This window comes from Lissotriton vulgaris, chromosome 11 (genome assembly GCF_964263255.1).
Source record: "Lissotriton vulgaris chromosome 11, aLisVul1.2, whole genome shotgun sequence".
In the NCBI taxonomy this organism is placed as follows: Eukaryota; Metazoa; Chordata; class Amphibia; order Caudata; family Salamandridae; genus Lissotriton; species Lissotriton vulgaris.
The window spans coordinates 753,670,545-753,695,191 of NC_141699.1; the positions used below are offsets into that span (position 1 = coordinate 753,670,545).

The following is a 24,647-nucleotide window of genomic DNA, read 5'->3' on the forward strand; positions in this document are numbered from 1 at the left end:
AGCAGTAGAAGCAGCTGTTGATCTCCTGGAGTAAGCCTGAATGCCAGATGGAAGGCCTTTCTTGGCCAAGGCATGGCAAATGATAATAAATAATGCACTTTGTTACCGTTTTGTCTTTCTTGGCTTCAACAAAGCCGACCAAGAGCTGACCATCCAACTCTGTCCTATTGTGTGTGGTTGATGTAAGACATAGCAATCCTCGGTACAGTCTATGCACTCACTCACCTTTGGTGTGAGGAGGAAGAGAAAAGGAGGACAGAAGAATTAAGACCAGCCCATGTGAAAGGCTGCAACTTCTGGCAAATATGCAGGGTGTAGGAAGGTGGAGTATTATGTGGTGATGCTGGTTAGGCTTCACCATGCAATAGTCTCACAACATTCAAAGATGGCCTTTGGATTCACAATAATAAATCCTTATCTCAATCCTGGTAGAGTGACAAAGAAAGAGCAGTCAGGCTTTACCAGAGGAACATGTGTTGAGCATTTCAGAGTACCAAAACGTATGATAAGCAGTTGACAACTCATAAGAAATCCAACACCAATTTATAAAGATAAAGCAGATTGTTATACTAATTTTAACACCAAAACTATTGTGATCAGATACATATAACTGGAGTTATGGATTTTAGAAGAAAACATAAAATCACAGCAATTCACTATTGCAGAACGTTAACTTTGCGGTCAATGAGAAAAAAAAAGTGGTATTGACAATCGGTCCCTTGCAAGTCCAGTTGCGTGGAACCCAATAAGGTTAAAGGTGATGCAGGTCTCAGGACGAAGCAACAACAGTCACCTTGCTTTAACCTAGCTTGAGAAGCCCAGGTGCAGAGTTGTCCTGGCTGTCCTTGGTGCTGAAGAGGAAGCTGCAGGAGAGCTGGTTTTACTGCTTACACAGTGCTTGTTTGGAACAGGGAGCAAAAAGTCTGCAACACAGCCACTGCAGATGTCAGATGAAGGTTTTGTGAAGTTCTTTTAAAGGTGCAACGTCAAGTAAAGGGGATGGTTGCTGAACTGGTGACCAACAAGCCTTGACAGGGGTAAGCACAGCAAAAAGCTATTTAAATGTCTGCAAGAACAAGGTAGCTCTCTTAAACTTTGTGGTGGGCAGGACTACATTTGCCACAATACACTGGACCATATACTTCTTGGCGATTCCTCGGAGGGCCTGCTAGCCAGCTATTCTTTGGTTCCGCTTTGTTGTTTTTACCTGCATTTGCAAGGGACTATTGCCACTAGTCCAGGGCTGTTGATACCTTTGGCACTCAAAGGTGTCCCTCTGTCTGGGCGAACCAAGCTTTGGTCCAGGATGAGCTGTGGTCGTGCAGTTCCAGGAAAGTTTCCAAAGGTGAAGAGTATCACGCCTTTGGTTTGCGCTGCTCCTGTGGTCACAGGCACAGCTCTTTTCTTTTGTCCTTGTTGCAATCCAGATCAGAACTGAGGTTCTGGTGTCGGGGTAGCCCTTAAAGCCTTGATTTAGGGGCATGGGTGCAAGTGGGCAATGGGTTTCTAACCAGAGTGGCTTATATGCCCCTGAGGTGACCACATCCAGGGGTGAAGGTCAATCTTTTCTACCCAGAACCCACTATTCTACCACTTCTAAAAATGACAGATGTCTTCCTTAGCTTTACAGACTAGGTTGCCCACCCTAGAGTTGTGGCTAGGTTTCTGGGGGTGTACACCACCTGAATACCTAATTTTCCCACCTGCCCGGGTGCAAGTGTGCCTGGGGCGCACATGGAGAGTTTCCTCTTTTGGGAGGCAGCCTGGTTGCTTATCACAGGCGGTGCAGCGTTTGAAGCTCACCATCTTGATGTGCCACTTCACTAGCCATCCTGTTAGGGACAGAAGTGTGATCTCCTTCCCGTACAGGCCGTTGCTTCTGACTCCCGGGAGAGTTCACACCTCCTGGCAGGAGGTCAGATTCCGGTCTTGGTAACAGCAAACTGGCAGCCATAGCCCTGGAAAGACTGGGGCAACCAGGTGGACAACCTATAAGGTAGCCACCTGGGTGCATGCCACATTGTCCTCGACACAAGAATTAGGTCAGGGATGATAAGGCTCGTTGTTTGCTACCAAACATGACATATTTAGGCTGTACCAGAATGGATCTATCAACCTCGGGTTTGCCTGGGTGCCAGCCCATGTTATCCCAAGGACGGTCTACCAATAGTGTCCTTGAATGGTAAAGGCCACTATATGTACGTATATGCTGACACTTAAATGTCCAAACCTTTAATATAATGCACCCTACCTCCTGGGCTTAGGAGGCATTCCTTAAGGGTGACCGGCATATATTACAAATAGTGCAGTGACTTTGCCACACACTGTGAGAGCAAAGTAGATTTGAAGCAGCTTGCACTGCCCCTGCAGGCCTGCTGTCCGTTGTTTACTTGGGTCACTCAGGGTACCAGAAAACAGTGCTTCAAGCCCTGGTGAGCCCTTAAAATACCCATGCCCGGGGGCGTGGCCAAGGCGGCAAGCATGGCGGACACAGCTTAAGCGAGCTCCGGCCCGCCAGCGATATATCCGTCGATTATCCTGTGTCTCCCCAACCTAGAGACATCCAAAAAGAGGTGTCCAGCTATCGGAAGCGACTGTAAAGCCCCAACAGTGATCTGAGCGACATTGGTGCTCTAACAACAGCGATCCAGACCCCGAAACGGCGTGGCATCCCTCGGGCGCAGAAGCCGGGACCTAGAGTTTGTGAGGGGCCCGGGCGGAAGTGCGGTGGGGCCGGGGCCTGAGAGGAGCAGTGAGCTGGTTCGCGCTTCCGGGGAGCGGTGGCCCAAAGCGCTTACACTGAGCGGCACAGAGGAGATAGCTACCCTGCAGCACCGCTGCAACGTCGAACCATCGGTGGCTGGGTAAGCTGCAGGAGGAGCGTGAGGGGGCTGTGCTGATCCCGCTCGGCGGTCGATTCAGACCGCGGGGGGCCTAATGGGCTGCAGGCGCTGAGGGGCATTTCTCCTTTCCCCGCCACCCTCCGGCAGATCCTTGAAGACGGTAGCGGCGCTCCCTATAGTAGCGGCTGGTAACTTGTGGCGGACCCGGCTGAGGCCCAAAGATAATCCCACTCCGCATACAGCGCGCTGCTATAAACCCCCTTCTCGGCGGTTAGATCGGACCGCAGGGGAGGCCTCCGAGTGCAGGGGGCCTGGGAGTTTAAAAACTGGACCCTGAGCGGAGGCGGGCTGACGGTGGTGCGGGGTGAGCAAAGGAGGAGGCCGGCTGCCCCCCCGTGGACCCTGGGGGTGACCGCGCATGAGAGTCCCTAGGATTCGCAAAAGGGGATCCTCGGCGGAGAAGTGTTCGGGCCCCCGGAGAGGCTCCTGACTTGAGGTCATCATGACGAGGGGTGGCAACAGTGGCAGTGCCTCGAAACAAGGAACGATCGATACGTTTACGGGGTCGACTGGAGGAGCGGGGGCCTCGGGGGCCATCAGGCGCCAGGCCCTGACAATGCAGCCCTCATGGCGGCGATAAAGCAATCTAGAGACATGCTGGATGCCAAAATTGGGGCAGATGTTACTTTGCTGCGCAAAGATCTGCGAAATGCCGTGGCCCGCATTACTGAGACTGAGACCAGGATCACGGGTGTGGAGGACGACGTGGCAACTCTAAAGAAGAAAGTAGCCGCCATGGAAGGAATTCAAAAGGGCCTAGCACTTCGAGCCGAGGATGTGGAAGGGCGGGCTTGGTGAAACAACCTACGCTTTGTGGGATTTCCGGAGGGCTGTGAGAAGGGCGACATGGAGGCCCCCTGACCCGGTGGTTAGAGGGGTGGCTCCCCCCGGAGTCCCTTTAGCACTGTTTTATTGTCGAGCGAGCGCATTGAGCACTGGTCCAGAAGCCGCCGGTGGGGGCTCGCCCTCGACCGGTGATAGCCAAGCTACTCAATTATCATGATCGCGACACCATCCTGCAACAGGCACGAACAAAGGAGCACCTGCTATTTGAGAACCGCAAAATCCTAATATTCCCGGACTACACTAGACTGGTGCAGCAACAAAGACAGTCCTTTATAGCGGCTAAGGCGCGGTTGAGAGGCCTCAATATCCAATATGCCTTGCTCTACCCGGCCTGCCTGCGTGTGGTCTTCCAGTCCCGGACCCAATTCTTCAATACTCCGGAAGAAGTCTTCACTTGGACGGACGAGACGGTCCGGATCAGAGTACATACCCCTTCAGGCCGTGACTTGGACTCATCCTCCACAGCGGGACCTCTGAGGACCCCCCCCGGCGATCGCGGAGCAGGAGAAACTGGAGGTAGCGTTCTAAGAAAAACCCTCCTCCCAACGATGGGGCGGCGGAGGCAACCGAAACTGTGGACACTCAGAATCCGGAGGCATGAGGCCTTTTGTCACTCAACGGAATCTGGGTATGGGCCCTGAGGAGTGGCTGGAGGGTCGGGCTCATTTCGTGGGCGACGAAAACTCTTGGGATGCACTACCCGAGTCATTTGCCAAATAAGTAACTGTATGACTAAGGCACGTGGGTTGGGGGATAGTAAAGAGAGGGCGGGCACAACCCCTCAGTTTAGCGGAGTTTGTTAAGTGGGGGGTAAGTTGGGACTAAGAGGGTAGTTCATGGGGATCCATTGGGATAGGGGGGGGGTCTGACCTCCCGTTGGGGGCCAGAGATGATCTATTCCGCGACAGGTACTTCAAGTTGCTGAGCTATGGGGAGGGGGGTGGTGTGGGTGTTGTGGGGACAGTTTGGCATGAGGGGAGGGTGGGCGAGCTATTTGGGTGGGGTAGCCGGGAGTAAGTTGAGGGGGGGTAGCTTTCAACTGCACAGTGTTCATTCAGGTTCTATTGAAGCATGATGTGTGTATGTGGTCTCTGACGTCCGGACCATTGCTCTTTCTGCCCATAAATGGCGGTTGATACGCATGAGGCAGGCCTTCAGAGGGCATTGATGCGTGTTGTGAGTTGGAATGTGCGGGGCTGCTGGAAAAAGTGAAGAGGGGTGCAGTCCTGCGACTAGGGAAGAAAAAAAAAAGGCAGATGTCCTACTTTTGCAGGAGACTCACCTCCTGGGCACTAAGGCCCTTAGCTTACAGCGGTACAGATATCAGCAGGTATATCATGCACGATTTGTGAGGGGATCCCGGGGAGTACCTGTCTTGGTACACCGCAGGCTGTCCTATGTTCACGAGACTCAATGGGTTGATGCGCAAGGCAGGTATGTCTTTGTCCAGGGCAAGATAGGTGCAGAGCCGGTAGTCTTTGAGAGTGTATATGCCCCACCTCCTCTGCAAGGAGCCCTTATAGAAAAACTGTTCAGTGTATGAGCTGAAATACCAGATGTTATGGCAGTAGTGGGCGGTGACTGGAAGGATGTAATGAATGGACGGATGGATCGCCACAGGCTGAGGGGAGATCTGCCAGCGGACACACACACTAAATTGAGTGACATTGTGAGAGGGATGGAATGGAGTGACATTGTGAGAGGGATGGGATGGGTTGATGCATGGCGATACCAACATGCCCAGAGCCGTGAATACACTTATGTTTCGACAGTTCATAAGTCCTTCTCCAGGATAGATTATCTGTTTGTTCCCCACACCTGGGTGGGGAGGGTGGACTCCACTTCCATATTGCCACGCGGCCTGTCGGATCACTCCCCGACGACGTTAGACTTACTTCTCGATAGAAGGCGGCAGCCATTCAGGTGGCGCCTCTCCACGTGGCATTTACAACAAGATAGCTATCAGACTCACATGAGGGAGGCGATTCCTCACTACTGGAGCGACAATGACAGTTCTGATACGGATGATATGACCCTCTGGGAAGCTCGGAAGCCCACGCTCCGCGGGGTGGACATTGCCTGGTGTGCTGCAGCCCGTAAGACACGGAGGGAAAATAGAGAAAGAGGCGAATCTGGTGCGGGACTTAGAAGAAAGATGCCGCACAGGAGGGGATGAGGAAGATATCGGGCAGTTGCTGCTGACGCAGCGGTCATATGCCTCCCTGCTACTGGATGAGGCTAGACAGCAGTGGCTGGCGACACAGAGTAGAGTATACCAGTGGGGCGACAAATCCAGCACTATGCTATATAGGCTTTGCCAGAGTACTTTCCATGCACAGTCCATACCAGGTCTTCGGGACGAGACAGGGGCGTCCATGACTGCCCCGGCGGAACTAGCGGCCAGATTTGCACAGTACTATGCGGCCCAATATGCTCCTCGGGAGACCCTTCCGGCAGAAGACATCGACAAATTCCTTGCTGACCTCCCGCCACGAGCGATATCGGATGAGGGGCGTGCTCGTCTTGAGCTCCCTCTGTCGGCTGAGGAGCTGGGTACAGCCCTCGGAGAACTTAATGTTGGTAAAGCCCCCGGACCCAACGGGTTCCCGAGTGAATTTTTTAAGAAATTTCACCTCCAACTAGGGACGCACTATGCAAGGGCTCTGGAGGCAGCCAGAGAGTGTGGCCGACTTCCGATGGACTGGCGGCACGCCGAAATCGTGGTCTTCTGTAAGCCGGGGAGGCCCCCTGAACAACATGAGTCTAGCAGATCAATATCGCTGTTGAATATTGAAGCGAAAATACTAGTGAAGGCGTCGGCTAATCACCTTCTCCCATACATTACAAACCTTGTCCACCCAGATCAGGCCGGATTTAGGCCTCATAGAGCAACAAGACACAATATTAGGCGTGCACAGGTGGCAGCGGAGGCAGCCCGGGCGGCGGGGATTCCAGCGGCGCTACTATTGGCTGACATAGATAGGGCCTTTGACTCATTGAGTTGGGTCTACCTCCGTGCACTCCTGTCCCACCTGAACCTCGGGCCCCACTTCCTATCACATCTGCAGCTGCTCTACACAGATCTGACGGCATCGGTGAGAGTGGCTGGAGCGGTGTCTGATCCCTTCTCTATAGGTCGGGGCACCAGACAGGGATGTCCCCTATCGCCATTTTTATTTGCCCTGGCCATTGAGCCGTTAGCGGCATGGGTACGGGTGGATGCACAGATGCGAGGCATTGAGTGGGAGACAGGACCTACTGATAGGATCGCACTCCATGCGGATGAAGTCCTCTTTTTCCTCACAGACCTGAATAGATCTGGGCCGCGGATTCTTGATATCATGCGAATATTCGGGGAGGTGTCAGGCCTGCATCTGAACCTACGAAAATCTGTGTTGTGGGTGCTGGGAGGGCACGGAGGCCTGGGGTCCTGGGCGACGGCGCTGCAGGAAGCGACTGGAGGCCTTAAATACCTGGGTGTATTTTTGACTGATTTACGTGGGGTCTCCTTGACGCGCAATGTTGTGCCTGTATGGGACAGAGTCCGATCGGACATGACAAAATGGTCCCGTATGCCCCTGAACGTGTACGGCCGCTCAACCATATTTAAGATGGTAGCCCTCCCGCGTCTATTATATCAACTGCAGAATCACCTATATCCTATTCCACCGCAGTGGTTTAAACAGGTGGATTCAGCGTTAAGCCAGTTTCTCTGGGCTGGGGGAGCAGTGAGAGTAGCACTCCACACATGTTTCCTCTCCACGTATTGTGGGGGCCTGGCAACAGCGGACATTCTGTCCTATTATCAAGCTTCTCACCTGTTGATACTGAATGAATGGTGGTATGGGGACCGGGGCGACCCAGCCTATGCCTTGGAAAGATATTTGATGGACCCAGATACACTCCATACTATCCTTTACTCAGCGACTAAGAGAAAGAGGCTCCCAGTGGTTACTCAAGTAGCGTTTCACATATGGCGCAGGGCACTGCACCGTATGGGGTGGTGGAACAGATTGACGATGGAAACTCCATTGTGGCAGAATGGACGATTGCCGGCACTGATGTCCCTACAGGGGTTCCGTGGCTGGGATACGATTGGTATATCTGCCTTAGGCCATGTTATGAAGGGCACGACCCCCAAATCTTTCTAGGAGTTACGGGAGGAATAAGACATGCCCAGAGCCCAGTTCTTTCTGTACTTGCAGTTCTGCCACGCTATTACACCCGCCCTGACCAGCCTAGACTCATTGCCAGAGTTCAGCCCGTTGGAAGCCAAGGTGTTCATGGGGGAATTGGAAATTAAAAAAATATCCAACAACTACCAAACACTAATTACACATTGCTCCTCTTCCCTAGACACACTACGGACTAAATGGGAGGGAGATGTAGGTGCGCTAGAGGAAGAAGACTGGAGAGAAGCGCTTGAGGCTCCAAGAGGAGCGGCAATTGCGGTACGCCTGCGATTTATTCAGTTCAAATATTTGCATAGAGCCTATTTTACGAGGGAATGGCTGTGGAAGGCTGGCTTGATTGCGTCTCCCGATTGCTTGAGGTGTGGTCGAGAGGTTGGCACCTTTGTACATATGGTGTGGTCGTGCGATGGGCTGCAGAGGTTTTGGTCGGGAGTGTGGGACTGCCTATCTGAGGTGTTGGGCTGGGAGCTCCCCCGTACGCCGCAGCTGGGTCTTCTCCATGCAGTGGCGGCTGGTGACTTTTGAAAGTGGTAGGGCGTAAAATGAGCCCCTCTACAAATAAAATTGAGTATGACAAGGTCAGGGCCAACAGTCTCCCAGCTTCAAAAGTGAGTGAAAAAGCTGGGAAGCTTCAAGTTTAAAAGCAGACCTAGAACTGAAGGACAGCCTGTCAGGCTTAAGAGTGCTGGCAGTGAAATTAGACGAGAGCTGTTCAACTAGCCTGTAAACTGCATCGCAGCTGTGGTGGGAGAGACTAAAACAGGTAAGAATGCATGTTTGTCATGCGAGGCTTGGAGACTCCCACACAGACAGCACCCAGGCTCGTAAAGCGGCCTCTTCAAAGCAGGTGCCTTGAGTGAAATGAGGCCTCAGCCTCGGGCATCCTTCGTCTTAAGCCTCGCAGTATGCGAGGCTAAATTGTGCTTCATTCTCCTAGGTCTGTTTTATGATATGTTGGTTCAGGCTTATAGTAATTAAAAGAACATTTCTAATAGAACGAACAATGCCTCTAAGTGTTTTTACCAGTTTGCCACAAAAACACTCTGCCATCTTCTCTCCGTGCCCTCCAAGACCTGTTAGAGATCGATGGAAGGTGATTCCTGACTGGCACACACTGGCTCATGGGATAAGTGTGGATCGGCCATTCCTTAAGCATAACATTACTGGTTGGGTCAGCAGTTTGAGTCCAGTCCCGCAAGGCCGGCTACGAATGTAGCAGCTTTTCAAGTCTGACTCGCAGCCAGAAAAGACGTCTGTAAGGCGATAACACGCTATTGCCTATGAGTGAGTGCCAGAGCGATAATCCCTTGCCTCATAATAATAAAAATAAAAGTAAAAAATAAAAACTTACCTTGGCTTCCCGCTTTGGCTCGAGTCCTGTCCCGAGGGCCGAGACTGCAGACTCCCGCGCGCCATCCTGGATTTTTTTTAAATGCCTCGTCACCAGACTCGTCACTGAAGGCTGCAGGCAGCCTCCCTCCCCTCCATGGCAGCCGGCGCTGATTGGTTCGGCCGGCTGCCCTAAATACGTCTGAGGAAATATAAATTTTATGGTCAAGTAATGTTCCCTAACGTGTACCCCACCGTCTCCATGTACCAGCTTAAAGTGCATGTAACTTCCCTCCTGTGCCAGCTATGAAGACGCAAATACATTTGCGTCCAACGTTAACATGTCCTCTTTCAGACCCACCCTGAATGGGTTGAATGTTCCGTTCCTAAGTATGCCATGCCAACGTCTTTTTGTGGTGCACTTTACACGTTTTTCAGCTCTGGCGAAGCAGGCCCTGAATTCTGCCATCGAGCTTTTCCTGCTTTCTAACTCTGAAAGCCTCAGCCCAGGCTGTCTCTGTACCCGTGACCTCTGCCTTACTTCCTGTGCGGCTAACGGCGCTTAGCTCAGCCTGCTGCCTGCCAAGACTGAATTCAACCTTCGAATTATCTGTTCCGCTCCTCGAAGATGCATTCCTGCCTACTAGTTTAAGTAAACATTCCCCCAGCTGCAGAGCAAAGGGCCCGGCCTCACTGTCTCCGTGCAAGTAATTCATAGCTCTGTTACCATGGAAGGCCCATGCCCCTCGCATCTCATGCAGACACTTAGGCGCTTATACACGCACTCACAGTCAGTATAGAATAGCTTCTGCCCCAGAGACCTTTCCCTTCGAGATAATATGGTTCCCAAACATCAGATATCAGATATGATAGAGTACGAGTTGATCTGACATGCCAGACTTCTGTCTCTTTCCGCCAGTGTAAATGTCAAGTCCCCTGCACCCTCCAGTTTCACGTCAATCACACGTCATGCAGCTGCGCGCGCATCCAGGCCTTAGATTTCTGCTGACATTACAAGATTCCGCTTTGTTGCCACCTACTTGTGACATCTACCTACGACGTTTCTAGCACACACCTCTATGTTCACGCCTAGTTCACGCCTTCTGATTACGTATTACTAACACGTGGATGCTGTTATCTTGTTTCTCTCAGCTGTTACGCCTACTGTATTGGTTTCTATAATGAGACTTAAGTATATAAGCTATGTATTGTCAATAAAATATTGCTCTATCCCTTCCTACACCCCATTGGTGGTAGGAACATGATATCCGGTCAGACCATTCCTTTTTAAGGAATAAAACCCCTAAGACCTCTAACACCACGGACTCTGCCTCTTTCTTTCCGATTGAGTTATTATTGATTAAGTACTTACCTGCATAGAAATTAGGACGGTAAATCAAATATTTACCACATTATTCTGGCGCCCGAACAGGGACCCCTCCCCCACCCCACGCGCCGGTTGGTGCGTTGCAAGCTCTGTCCCCTGCCATCAGTTAGACGGAACTACGCGTACTGGCAGGATTTCCTGTATCTCCCTCTGGCCCACGGAGGTGACGAAGACTGCGATCAGCACCCAGACGAGGCGGTGAGGAGTGCGGAGGATCCCGACCAGAGCCTAGCCGAAAGAAGCAAGGTCCGAGGTGTCAAGAGGCCCACCAGTTTCCGAAGTATCCACGTGTCGAGTCGAGTCCAGTCCAGTAGAGTTTTCCGAGGCCTTCCGATTCCGTGCTTCCCGGTGAGTACCATTGCTGGGACGTATCAAGATGGGTGCATTATTATGTATCCGGTAAAGACGGGTTTGGGTACACAAACACGGTCTGCACTGTTTTAGACAGTGTATCTGTACTGTTTAGCAGTATATCCAGTATCTAGAGTAGAGATCTATGTTCCAAATGTTTTTCATGTGATTAATGTCGTGGTATGAGTGACTGTTTGATATACATTATTGTGTTTTTGTGTAACTAGTTGTATTCAGAAGTAAGTAACAAGCACCGAGTATCCAGTACTAAGTAACAAGATGCCGTTCTTCAATAAGTTAAGACAGATAGGAACTAGGAAAGGGATGCTAGAGGAAGAAATTCCTATCCCCCCTAGGGACACGCCTGGAAATTTCATGTACCATAAGCATGGCATAGATGCCATATTGTATCTAGATTTATGGGCCGATTATACTAAGCACTTAGAAGAAAGACACAGATGGCCCGTTACAGGAACGTGGGATGCGGAGTGCATCCTGAAGGTAGAAGAAGCACTATGGAAAAAGAAAGCTAGACAATCTCAGAAAGACGCCATAGAATTTTGGCGTAAAGAATCACAAACGTGTTGAAAAAGCACTCCGCAGAGAAGACAGACATAGAGAAGAGTCAGATAAAGCCAGAGAAAACGAATTAGTTACTGAAGGGATCCGAGTAAAATCAGAACAAGTAGACCGCGCACGAAACAATCTTGTAAATAGCATGCACTTAGTGGCTGAGGGTTCGCCCGAAGCCACTTCAGAAATACCGAAAAATCTGCAGCCACCATTGGTTCCAACTAAAGTAAATCACAGGACTACTAAGGACATATTTCTGAATTCCTATCTAAACGATGTAGCACCCGCTTACACCAATCCACGTGCCCACGTCCCGCCTACTGACGGTGACGGAGATGGCAACCCGCCTCCAGACCATATCCCGCCATTACCGCAACAAGGTTCCCCCGTCCGACAGCCTGCCGTTCCTCCACCTCCACCACTTCCCGCATCTAAAATTAATATACCAAATCCGTTTCTACCTGATCCTACTAAAAGACAAGTTCAAGTACACATACAGACTCCAGGGAGGGATAATGCCCAAGCCTCCGCCTCAGGAGGTGCAACAGGGGGTAACCAGACCCCGCCAGCAACACACAGATTACACCTTAGGGACATGCAGAAGCACCCTATACTCCAATCACCCCGTCTCGACACACTCAAAGAACAACTTCCAGTTTGCAGATACGATCCAGTACCCGCCAAAGACGATAGAATGTTGATAGCATCAATACGCTTGCGACAAGCTACAGATTACCTAGTATTATTCTCAGGAATGAAAGAGCACCTAGATAGAATATATCATTTTGTCCAGACTGGGGAAGACCCTGAAAGTATTAAGGAGGCCCTGGCACATCAGAAAGTTGACACTCAAGCATATATACTACGTTTTTTCATAAATTGCTTAATAAGAGAACGAGACAGGCCTGAGACAGAACAGGACGAATTAGAGGCACTAAACAAGTGGGGTCAAAATATATCCGAAGGAAAACATGATAAAGTGAATTGTATAGCAAGTATGTACAAGAAAATAAGAAAAGCAGTAATAGAAATACACGAAAAAGAGAAAGAGAATGACTCCTCCGAGGAGGAGGAAGCACCTGAAGAACCAGAAAAGACTACAGATACGATAGCATATGTAGGTAAGGGAACTTACCTTAGGAAAGGCATTTGTCCAGAAAGCAAGAGAGTTTTTCTCTCTGGCATATCAAAACCGAATTCTCCTGAACATCAGTTCCAAGAGACTGATAAAATGCTTCGAGAACGAATGGGGTACCTTGTACTCAGTTCTATGGATGAACAAGAACTAGCCCGGTCAGCAGTATTATGGGCTGACAATCCAAACATATACAATGATGACACAGTAGTGCAGACATTCCTGAACCTATCTCCAGACGAGCAGAAATTAGCAGGTACCTATATGATTCAGCACCTCCTCACGTTATACAGAAATCAACATTCTGATCCAGGTCCCTTACACAATACATTAGAAGCACTACTCATGGATAGATGGAGAGGCCTAAGTACAAAGTTAATACAAATAATTCTAGAACAACGCCACAGATATAACACTTTCTTAAGCTCACAATACGTTCCCGCTCCGCCCCCAGAAAGAAAAATGTATCATATGGAGCGTCTGCATGGTATTGAAAGTCAGAACCCCTTACGAGAAGTACATCCAGTTATGGGTGCCGATCAGACCTTGAAACGTGTGTATGTACACACACCTCTGACCAAGTTAGAACTATTGGAAATGAAGAAACTAGTACCTTGTCATGATAAAGACCCTGCAGGTTTTCACAGAGAACTTAAAGACATGTTACTGATGGGAGATTACACATATGCAGATATCATTAAAATGTTAAAGGTATTGCTGCCCACAGGCATCTACGAGAAACTCAAGGAAAGAGAATGGGAGGTTGGAGACAAAAAGATTATATGGGCAGAAATAGAAGACGAAGAGAAACTTCGTACCCCAGGGCTAGGCCTTGGGGAGAAAACTAAAGCATTACCAGGTTTGATAGTACAGGTTCTGCCAAGATTACTGACAACTAGAAAGGAAGACTGGGATGCAATTTCGGCCTGTAAACAGAAACACAATGAAGATACTAGTGACTTCTATTCAAGATTCGAGAAATGTTTCATTATAAATAGTGGCCTTAAACCAAGTAGCGAGTCGTACCCGCATCTTTTTGTATCAAAGTTAGTCGAGAACTCCCTGGCAGCAGTTAAAGCCCGTGTATAAAAGGTTGAGAGTACATGGCAAGCAAATACGCCATCCCAGATGTTACAGATGTTACAATACCATCAGAACAGAATCAGAGAAGAACAGGATCATGAACAGAAACGCATGAAAGACACGAAAATGAAAATGTTAGTGGCCCAGTCGGTTCCAGCCGACGGCCAGAGAAAGGGTACGACCCAGACCCAGAATTCAGCAGCTCCCGTTAAGGGGACATGCAACTATTGCAAGCAGCCAGGTCACTATGTACATGAATGCCCAGTTCTGAAACATAATATAGCAACAGGTAAAACTAAGGAAAGACCGCATCCGCCTAGACAAGATCAGGTCCAGCAACAGACTTCACAGAATATACTGCCCATGCAGAATACACAGCCTATGCATGCTCCACCACATACGAGACAAAGCGCACCGGTATCACAGTCACAGCCACAGCCCATTGCCGCGACTCAGCAAGTCTCACAACAGATGTACCAATATGCCCAATCTGATTACCACGATTATCCACGATACACATGAAACAGCCTAGAGAGGGAGGGTGACTTGCCTCTTATTGAGATTCCTGTAGATCAAGAGGGTCCTTATGTACAGAGTCAAGTATTGGGAAAAGACAGAAAGTTTTTAATTGACACAGGGGCAAGTCGCACAACAATCAGCCATGATGAAGTCCCAGGGGCACCCCTCTCAGGCTCACAGAATGTTTCCCTTGGTTTTTCAGGACAACCTATTGTAAATGAGGTATCGAAACCCGTCCCCCTGGCTGTGGGTCCATTATCACGTGTTACAGACCTGTTACTTACGAAATCATGTCCAGAAAATCTGTTAGGAATAAAGACATTGAAGGCCCTAGGAGCTGTGATATGTTGTTCTCCGGAAGGAGTTAGACTTTTCTTGCGAGATTTTAAGGGTCACTATGTATTACGAGAGTTTGATGTCAGATTGAAAAATGTACCGGATCACTTGTGGGCACAAGGCCCAACCGATGTAGGCTGCATGCACATTACACCATACCGTGTTACACTGAAGCCAGGTGTTGTTTTACCCCGAATCAGACAATACAAGTTACCACCCGATGCTGTAGTGGCTTTACTGGAAATCATTGAAGAGCTCATTGCCCAAGGAGTGGTCGTAGAGACTGACTCCAATATCTGTAATTCCCCTATCATTCCGATTCTTAAACGTACTGATCCCAATGCACCGCCAGTATATCGGCTGGTGATTGATTTACGAGAACTGAATAAATGCATCGTTCCACAGTACCCTGTGGTTCCCGACATCTCTTCCCTATTGACTGCTATTGATTCTGAAGCAACGTTCTTTACTGTAATTGATCTCAAGAACGCCTTCTTTAGTGTACCTATCGATCCAGAGAGCCAATATCTCTTTGGATTCAGTTTAAATGGACGAAGTTTCAAATTTTCACGCGCACCTCAAGGATTCACAGAAAGCCCCAGCATCTATAGTCAAGCACTGAAAAGACAACTTGATTGTATTCAAATGCCAGTTAACACCGCCTTACTGCAATACGTCGATGATCTGTTGATCACCGCACGAAGTGAACCCGAATGTGAACAAGCATCACTGACAGTTTTACATTTTCTGGCCGACAAGGGACACAAGGTGTCTCCTTCGAAGCTACAATTCTGTGTTCAGCAAGTTGTGTACTTGGGTCACTTGCTGTCCAAAGTGGGGAGACAGCTCACTCCTGACCGTATCCAGTTAATTGTAAATATGCCACAACCCCAGACACAAAAGGAAGTGCGGGCCTTTATAGGCCTCACCTCGTACTGCAGACAATGGATTCCTCAGTATGCATTTCTAGCTAAACCACTCATCCAGTTGACAACACAGGAGGCAGCGACTTCGACTGTCCTTCCTTGGACTCAGGAACATACACAGGCCTTTGAGGAATTAAAGAAAGCTTCATGCCAAGCACCAGTTTTAGCGACACCATGTTACAGCAAACCTTTTACACTTTTTGTTACAGAACGTGATGGTACAGCGTTGTCTGTCCTCACTCAAGACCAAGCAGGTTCACATAAGCCTTGCGCTTATTTTTCAAGTACATTGGATTCAGTAGCCCAGGCACTCCCTGTGTGCTTAAAGTCAGTAGCAGCAACAGCCCTAGCAATCAGACAGAGCGATTCAATTGTTTTAGGACATCCATTAACAGTACAAGTTCCACATTCTGTAGAGGTTCTTTTAAATCGAACCCAGACTCAACACTTGACTATAGCACGACTGACAGGTTATGAATTGACGCTATTCCAGCCACACATAGAAATCAGACGCTGCAGCATCCTAAACCCCGCAACATTGTTACCTTCGATTATGACAGATCCAGCCCCGCATGATTGTATAGAAATCATTAATGCAGTAACAAAGCCCCGACGAGACTTAACAGATGTTCCATTGACAAATCCGGACCTGACACTTTACGTGGATGGTTCATGTATGAGAACAAGTACAGGAGAATTAGTGGCCGCATATGCAGTGACCACTGAAACTGAAGTAAAAGAAACATATCGTATTGATACACTGTCCGCTCAAGCGGCAGAGCTCATTGCTCTGACCCGAGCCTGTATACTAGCCAAGAACAGAAATGTTAACATATACACTGATTCCCGTTATGCTTTCGGAGTCGTACACGACTTCGGAGTGTTATGGCAAGAACGAGGTTTCCTGACCTCTCACGGTGCCAAGATCCAACACGGTCCCCTCATTCAAGCACTGTTAGAAGCAATACATCTGCCTTCAGGCATATCCATCATGAAGTGCAAAGCACATACTAAAGTTACAGATTCTGTTTCCCAGGGTAACGACCTGGCAGACCAGACAGCAAAACATACAGCATTGACTCACACCCAGACAACTGACGTGACAAAGACAATAGTGCCGACACAATGTATGACAGTTAGGGATCCCACACTAGATGTAATCGATATTCAGACACATGCTACTCCAGATGAAATGAAGAAATGGACTGAACTAGGAGGGATCCAGACAGATCAAGGTTGGATGACGAAGGGAAAATCTACATGGTTTCTCCCCGACTCTATGGCTCAAGTCATAATAAATACAGCACATAGTCCAGCACATCTAGGAGAAAAAGCGATGTTAGACAGTTTACAGAATCTCTGGTACAACAAACACTTACGAGCAGCAGCAAAACAGAAAGTGCGTACTTGCATGATCTGTTGTCAGTTCAATCCAGGTAAAAGCGTCCCTGTAGAGCAAGGTGGATTTCATCCTCCTGATCACCCTTTTGAAGTCCTCCAGATGGATTATATCCAGATGGACCGTTGTCGAGGATTCAAATATGTCCTCGTAATTGTTTGTGCACTTTCCCGTTGGACCGAAGCATATCCAGTCCCAGATTACACTGCTCCGACCACTGCCAGGCAGCTGGTTCGAGAATTCTTCCCACGATACGGCTTGCCTCGGGTCGTGTACTCAGATAATGGACAGCCATTCTCATCCGAACTCATGAAGCAGGTTTCCCTTCTGCTAGGATATCAGTGGAGATTCCATTGTGTCCGACATCCCGAAGCCGCTGGCCTTGTAGAAAGGCATAACCAGACACTAAAAACACGCCTCGCTAAAATATGTAAAGAGAAAGGGGTCGACTGGATAGTCGCCCTGCCAGTTGCACTGTTCTACATGAGAATGGTCGCCCATTCGAGATCAGGACTATCCCCGTATGAAGTGGTCTTTGGCAGACCACCGAATATGTGGGGGACACCCATACCTAAGAAAATTACCGATGTTGATTGTAATATGCTGACAGATTACCTTGCCTCCTTGAGGTCTGCACTCCAATCATGTCGTTCACAGGTTGCCGCAGCCTTTCCTGACAACACAGATGTAAAGCCACATGATGTCCGTCCCGGCGACACGGAGCTAATTAGGAACTTCGACAGGAAAAGTCCGCTGGAGCCCCGCTGGAAAGAACCGAAGACCGTCCTTCTTACAACGCGGACCGCTATCAAGGTGGAAGGACGAAAGGGGTGGATCCATACGAGTCATATTAAAAAATGTAACGAACTGCTGCCAGAAACAGACTCGTCCACCCCCTCCAAGGACTGCCTCGATACTAAAGACTTTAAAGTTACGAAACAAGAGAAAACTCCCCAAGAGGAGTACCGCATGAAACTTCGATCTAGCAAGTCAGACAGTTTAATTGTTTAAGTCCTCCCCTAGGTGAATCGGTTAAATAGTTTCTGACATGTATCCCCTAGATCGAGATAGAGAGAGAGAGAGACAACTCAAGAAACGTACATATTGTAAATCACTCCGCAGTCACTGTATAGTGACATTATTGATTATGTTTTTTCTAAGTCTTCTGATTATTATTGCTAGTATATTGCTTCCCATATACTACCCTATCTTCAAGCGTGAACAATCTGCTTACAATGTCACTGCTGAACATTCTTTTAGTGAATTACCTCCCCACGAACTATCTTACAGACTTGCGCTGCGCAACAACACATTCATTAGTATGTTACATCACTCCCATCAGACTAACAATGCTACAAACTGTTGGATATGTGGCCGACTCCCTCCCTATCAGAAATACAAGGGAGTTCTGCCCCTCTTTCCGTACCCGTTCACTCACAATGGCTCCTGTGGAGCATGGTTTAGAATCATTAATTCCTTAGATCCTGATATTGCTGTTTTCAAAGGGAGCTGGGTTTGGGGAAACTTGAACTTAGTTCTGCTTAACGCCTGTTACCCTGACAAAAAGGGACTTCCCATTAGAATAGGAACTGATCTAGAAAATGAAGTATATGGATTAGGTAATTATACAATTAACCTTATGATTCTTACTGTCGAATCCGAAGCTGCACCAGTTCTCCCTGCTATGTCAGTATTACCAGTTACTGGTGAATTATGTGTCAGTAAGAAGGGTTCAGTACACTTAGGTCATAGCACATGTACTACTGTAATTGAATTCAGTGATCAAGGCAAATCTTCCTTTAGAGCTACCCGTCAATCCTACTTTGTTTGTGGCCATACCGCATACATACGCTTACCTCCAGATTGGGATGGTACCTGTTACATTGCATTCCTTCTGCCACCCGTTTTTCTAGCCCCTCCTGATTATCACAGAAATACAAATTTAGTAAAGAATAGACTCCGAAGAGATCTCCCGATTGTCGACTATACTGAAACGGCATGGGAGCAATACACAGATTTCAATAAAGGATTCTTTTTCTTCACAGGCCCCGTCCAAAATAGTAAACTAATCCGCAGATTAACTAGAACACTTGAAGCAGTAGTGAATGAAACTGCCTCCGCCCTAGGTAACTTAACAGAGGAGCAATCTGCCATGTGGGTTGTTGTTCTTCAGAATCGTCTTGTTATTGACGTCATCTTGGCAGATAGAGGCGGAGCTTGTAAGGTCATCGGGTCAAGTTGCTGTGTTTTCATCCCAGAAAACGCGCCAACAGTATACCAAGCTATTACACGTCTTCATAAAATTGCAAATCTGATACATCAGAATCCAGGCACCTGGACTTGGTCCGGTTGGTTCTGGACAACGTTGACCGCTTGGGGATGGAAGATCCTATCCTTCCTAGGCATTGCCCTTGTTATAGTATTCAGTTGCTGCCTGTGCCTACAGTGTGGGCCAGCGATTTGTGGACTGTGTGCCACATCGTGCATTGAACATTCCAGTTCTCTCTCAAAAGGTGAGAGGAGGAAAGAAGAGCAAATGATGTTACAAGAACAGACTGATCGATTCATGAGGATCGATATATCATGAAGGGTCCGTAGGGAACAAGGAGGGAATGAGGAAATATAAATTTTATGGTCAAGTAATGTTCCCTAACGTGTACCCCACCGTCTCCATGTACCAGCTTAAAGTGCATGTAACTTCCCTCCTGTGCCAGCTATGAAGACGCAAATACATTTGCGTCCAACGTTAACATGTCCTCTTTCAGACCCACCCTGAATGGGTTGAATGTTCCGTTCCTAAGTATGCCATGCCAACGTCTTTTTGTGGTGCACTTTACACGTTTTTCAGCTCTGGCGAAGCAGGCCCTGAATTCTGCCATCGAGCTTTTCCTGCTTTCTAACTCTGAAAGCCTCAGCCCAGGCTGTCTCTGAACCCGTGACCTCTGCCTTACTTCCTGTGCGGCTAACGGCGCTTAGCTCAGCCTGCTGCCTGCCAAGACTGAATTCAACCTTCGAATTATCTGTTCCGCTCCTCGAAGATGCATTCCTGCCTACTAGTTTAAGTAAACATTCCCCCAGCTGCAGAGCAAAGGGCCCGGCCTCACTGTCTCCGTGCAAGTAATTCATAGCTCTGTTACCATGGAAGGCCCATGCCCCTCGCATCTCATGCAGACACTTAGGCGCTTATACACACACTCACAGTCAGTATAGAATAGCTTCTGCCCCAGAGACCTTTCCCTTCGAGATAATATGGTTCCCAAACATCAGATATCAGATATGATAGAGTACGAGTTGATCTGACATGCCAGACTTCTGTCTCTTTCCGCCAGTGTAAATGTCAAGTCCCCTGCACCCTCCAGTTTCACGTCAATCACACGTCATGCAGCTGCGCGCGCATCCAGGCCTTAGATTTCTGCTGACATTACAAGATTCTGCTTTGTTGCCACCTACTTGTGACATCTACCTATGACGTTTCTAGCACACACCTCTATGTTCACGCCTAGTTCACGCCTTCTGATTACGTATTACTAACACGTGGATGCTGTTATCTTGTTTCTCTCAGCTGTTACGCCTACTGTATTGGTTTCTATAATGAGACTTAAGTATATAAGCTATGTATTGTCAATAAAATATTGCTCTATCCCTTCCTACACCCCAGTGGTGGTAGGAACATGATATCCGGTCAGACCATTCCTTTTTAAGGAATAAAACCCCTAAGACCTCTAACACCACGGACTCTGCCTCTTTCTTTCCGATTGAGTTATTATTGATTAAGTACTTACCTGCATAGAAATTAGGACGGTAAATCAAATATTTACCACACGTCATCTCTCCTAGTCTGCATGCTGCAGAACGGAGAGTGGGAGGAGGCTTGGGGGAGCGGCTTGCCCACTGTTGCTAATACTGTCTGTTTGGACAGCCTCTCAGGCTGTCCAAACAGTCTGTATTCACAACAGTGGGCAAGCCACTCCCCCAAGCCACTCCCCCCTGCCCTGAGGCTCGAGTGAACAGGAAGTTTGTTGCTGACTGCTTTCTCGGCGTGCGAGAAGGGCAGGCAGAAACAAATGGTAGTTATAAATAAATAACTACCATTTGTTTCTGCCTTCTTCTCGCATGGCGAGAAAACAGGGGGGGCAGCGCCCAAACGCCCCCATGGTAAAACCGCCACTGTCTCCATGTCCTGGAACAGGTGGGGGGGAAACATCTACAAACGTCATTTGCTGCTTCTGGGCCTTACAGTGGCCAAGAGAGACATGGCTCGAGCCTGGAAAGACCACAGGCCCCCCCTGGTGGGAGTGTGGTAAAGGGATTAGATTTCTATATGGGACTGGAGCGCCCGATCTTTGAAGCCAGGGGCTGCCCTCGAAAGCATTATAAGATATGGAAGAGATGGGCAGACTATAGAGGACTATGGCTGGAACCGCCAGTACAAGCTGAAGCCGAAGAAAGACAATTGGGCATTGATCCCTGGTAATGAGACATACACACTGAAGTTCTTGATACGCTTGTTATTTGTAGACTACCTAGACACTGTGCAGGGGGGGGGATCCAGGTAGCGGAAGTGGGAGGGAGACGGGAGGGGGGACATAGGAAGGTTACTTTAATCTGTTGCTTGAATTGCCTATGTATGATTATTACTCTAATGTTCACAGCAACTCCGGTGCGCTGTGCCTTTATTGCAGCCTTTCAACAACACAATAAAATTTTGTTCTGAAAAAAAAAAAAAATGCCCTGGGTACTACTGTACCATATGCTAGAGAATTATAAGGGGGGTTTAGTAATTTGCCAATTGGGGTTACCAATTCCCACATCAGCAGGCTCCAGTGCATTTTCAGAGTCATAACCATCAGCATTGGAGCAAAAAGTAGGGGCGTTGGGTGACCAAGCAAGAGGGGCATTTTTCTACCGTGATCAACATGCGTATCAGTAAAGCAAGAACAGCATGGTCTGTCAAGAAAATTTCATATATACATTCATATCGGGGCTGTGGATTTACAGTCAATGGTGTTCGATCCCATTATAGATAGTGAGATCATAATCAGGGCTGAAAGAATTGTAGAGGTGCCAGGGTTCCCAAACAATGCACTGCACCAGGGGGAAAATGGGAGGGAGCCGTGGTTGGCCTGAAAGGAAACATAGTCCCAGGTCTGTGGGAAATGCAAAATCAAATGACCTTGGAAATACAACTGTATGCCTCGTGAAATTATTATTATTATTTTTAACTACGCAAAGCTATTAAAAAAGTCAACGTTCGTAAATGGAGATCCTTAAAATTGGTACAAAATAAATCTCTAGCTGGCAATTGTGAAATGATTAATAAGATTCACGAATAAATGAGAAGTAGATCGTTAGAACCTCCGGTAAATGCAAGAGTCATTTCCTTCTCAACTTTCAGAGCTCCCATGTGGGCTGGTGAATAAAGAAACGGGTGGACACATTAGGGGACTCGCACTCAAACCAGCCTTGACACTCAAAAAAGTAACTGCATCTAAACAACTCACCTAGAACCTGCAATTTGCTTTGCCAAATCGAAAGTTATGTAGCAACTGATGTTACTTTAGTTTGAAATAATCCCTAAACCACAAAACGCCCTCTACTGGGAAGAAAAATCTCTGTAGGAATGGTACAGAAACTTTGTAAAGTATGTAGCTGGATTTTAGGAATATACTTAAAAACACATTAACAGTAGCTAAAAGAGGATAAGAAAAAACATGCGTGAAACCTAGTTCTCTTGTTTTTTAAAAGGTTTCTATCGCTCAATATACTGCCAGAACATTGTAAAGTATGAACTAATCAGATTTCCAAAGAAGCTGCAAGGTTTTTTGTAGGGTTAAGCTTCGGCTTCTGAATTTACTGGGAGTTGGCATACAATTCCTAGTGGTCATTTTTTGTCCCTGCTGTTGTGTAATAATTCTTGAGTAAGCATGCGTTGTTAAATTCTACCAAGTTAATCGCTCCGCACAAAATGAATTTTTATAAAACTGATCACGTCAACAAATATATTTTACATGGACGAGAAAGCGCAAAAAGTGGTTTGCAAGGGCATTCTTCGGGCAAAAAGGGATATTAAATAATGGGCAATATCAGTTCCAGGCCCAAGGGCTTTCCTTCTCTGCGCATTCCTTTGTCCATTCAATCACGCTCTATTCTAAATATTGTTTATATATAAACTACTAACTTTTAAGAAAAACAAACTATCCGTTCTCCTACTCTACCTGTTAACACACAGGGTGCAGCGTTACCATAGTCTTAGCTGGGCAGTTATACAAATGGTCCGAGTATTGGTGGGCACATTTTGCATGAACCAAACAGGTGCTTTTCTCGTGAGAATGCCACCAGGTGTCAACATTGAAAAGATAACACACTGCCAACCAACAGTCCAAGCTGCACATGTTAACCAACACTGTAAATTTATTAGGAGAAAGCAGCAAGATAATTTAATAGCAACATACTAGGTTGTCATGTTGATTGCAACGTACGTACCAGAAAAGACTAACTAAAACCACTCTCAGCAAATGCTACCCGTTCACAACGGCTACAGAGGCGCTTCGAAGCCAATGCGATTCACTTTAACCGTGAAAAATGGGGGCTGGGGGTTGTTGTAACTTTATGAACAGTGATCGCGTGTGTGCATTTTATGTGTAGAAGGTTATGTTAGGAACTTTATGTTCACCTGGAGTTCCATGATGGAGAGTGCCCTGCCGTTAAGTTTCGAGGCACTTTGTCAGAGTGGCTGAGAGCACGCGCTGGTTGGGGGCTCTTTTTCATGCTTTAAACTAAACGCTAATAAACTACTCTTTCTCGCATCTCCTAAAGTGGTTTCAACAACAGAACAGCTTGCAAAACGTGCTCCGTGTAAAGAAGGCGAGCTTACTTGCACTCCTCTCCCTCCCACTGGCATGCACGTGGCAACTTTGTTTTTAAAAAGTAAATGCGATTAGAGTGCTACAAAACGCCAGACTGTACCTAGCAGCAGGAAGGAGAAGACCCACTGGACGACGGCGGCGGTCTGGAGCCTGCGGGACAGGGGGATGTTCAAGGGGGCGAACTCGATCTTCATACTGGCAGGATCCTGTGAGGGGAGACCCCAGGCTGGGGTGCAAAGCTGGCGACTCGAGAGCGCTCCTTCGTGCACGACGCAGCCCCCCTCGCTGCCCCTTCGAGTGAGCACGTCCAAGCAGGAGACGTAGCGGCGCAGTCACCTTCCAAGTTTGTTACACTTTCCACCCACTGCCCTTGCCTGTCCGTGCGCGCGCCTGACTTTCACAGTGCACGCGCTGCGGGCTGGCGTAGCGACGCCCAAGGGTGTGTCCGCGAGCGGAACCGAGAACACGTGTGTGCACTGTCTAAGGGAGTTTACGAAATACAAGTGTTGCCAGAATTGCTTTACCGCTCAAAAATTGTAAACTAACTATCGGATATGTTTGCTGCCTCATACAACTTTGTGCCCCCTCCAATTTTCATTTTAACGTACTAAGTTGGAACGTCACGGCTCATAGTGTAAGTATAAGTGCCAGCATTTCAGAGCCGGCAAGTTCGAGATTTTAAACAATAATAATCGGAAGAATGTATTTTCCCGTATGTTCCCCTCTGACCTTTATTGAGGCAGAGGCAATCTTCCTGAATAGGGTCAATTGCATGCATTTCAACATTTTAGAAAGGGAAGT

At 48.0% G+C, this 24,647-nt stretch overlaps 1 protein-coding gene across 1 annotated transcript in view; it reads right to left on the reverse strand.

Moving 5' to 3' along the window:
* The window catches only part of LOC147683459 (2-acylglycerol O-acyltransferase 1-like), a 295,228-nt gene extending 270,965 nt beyond the window's left edge, over nucleotides 1-24,263 (reverse strand). Inside the window, exon 1 of the mRNA XM_086943877.1 lies at nucleotides 23,947-24,263. Within this exon, the coding sequence (XP_086800003.1) occupies nucleotides 23,947-24,040 (94 nt within the window). The 5' untranslated portion in view covers nucleotides 24,041-24,263. The remainder of the gene's footprint in view (nucleotides 1-23,946) is intronic.
* Between the last annotated feature and the right edge of the window lie 384 nt (nucleotides 24,264-24,647).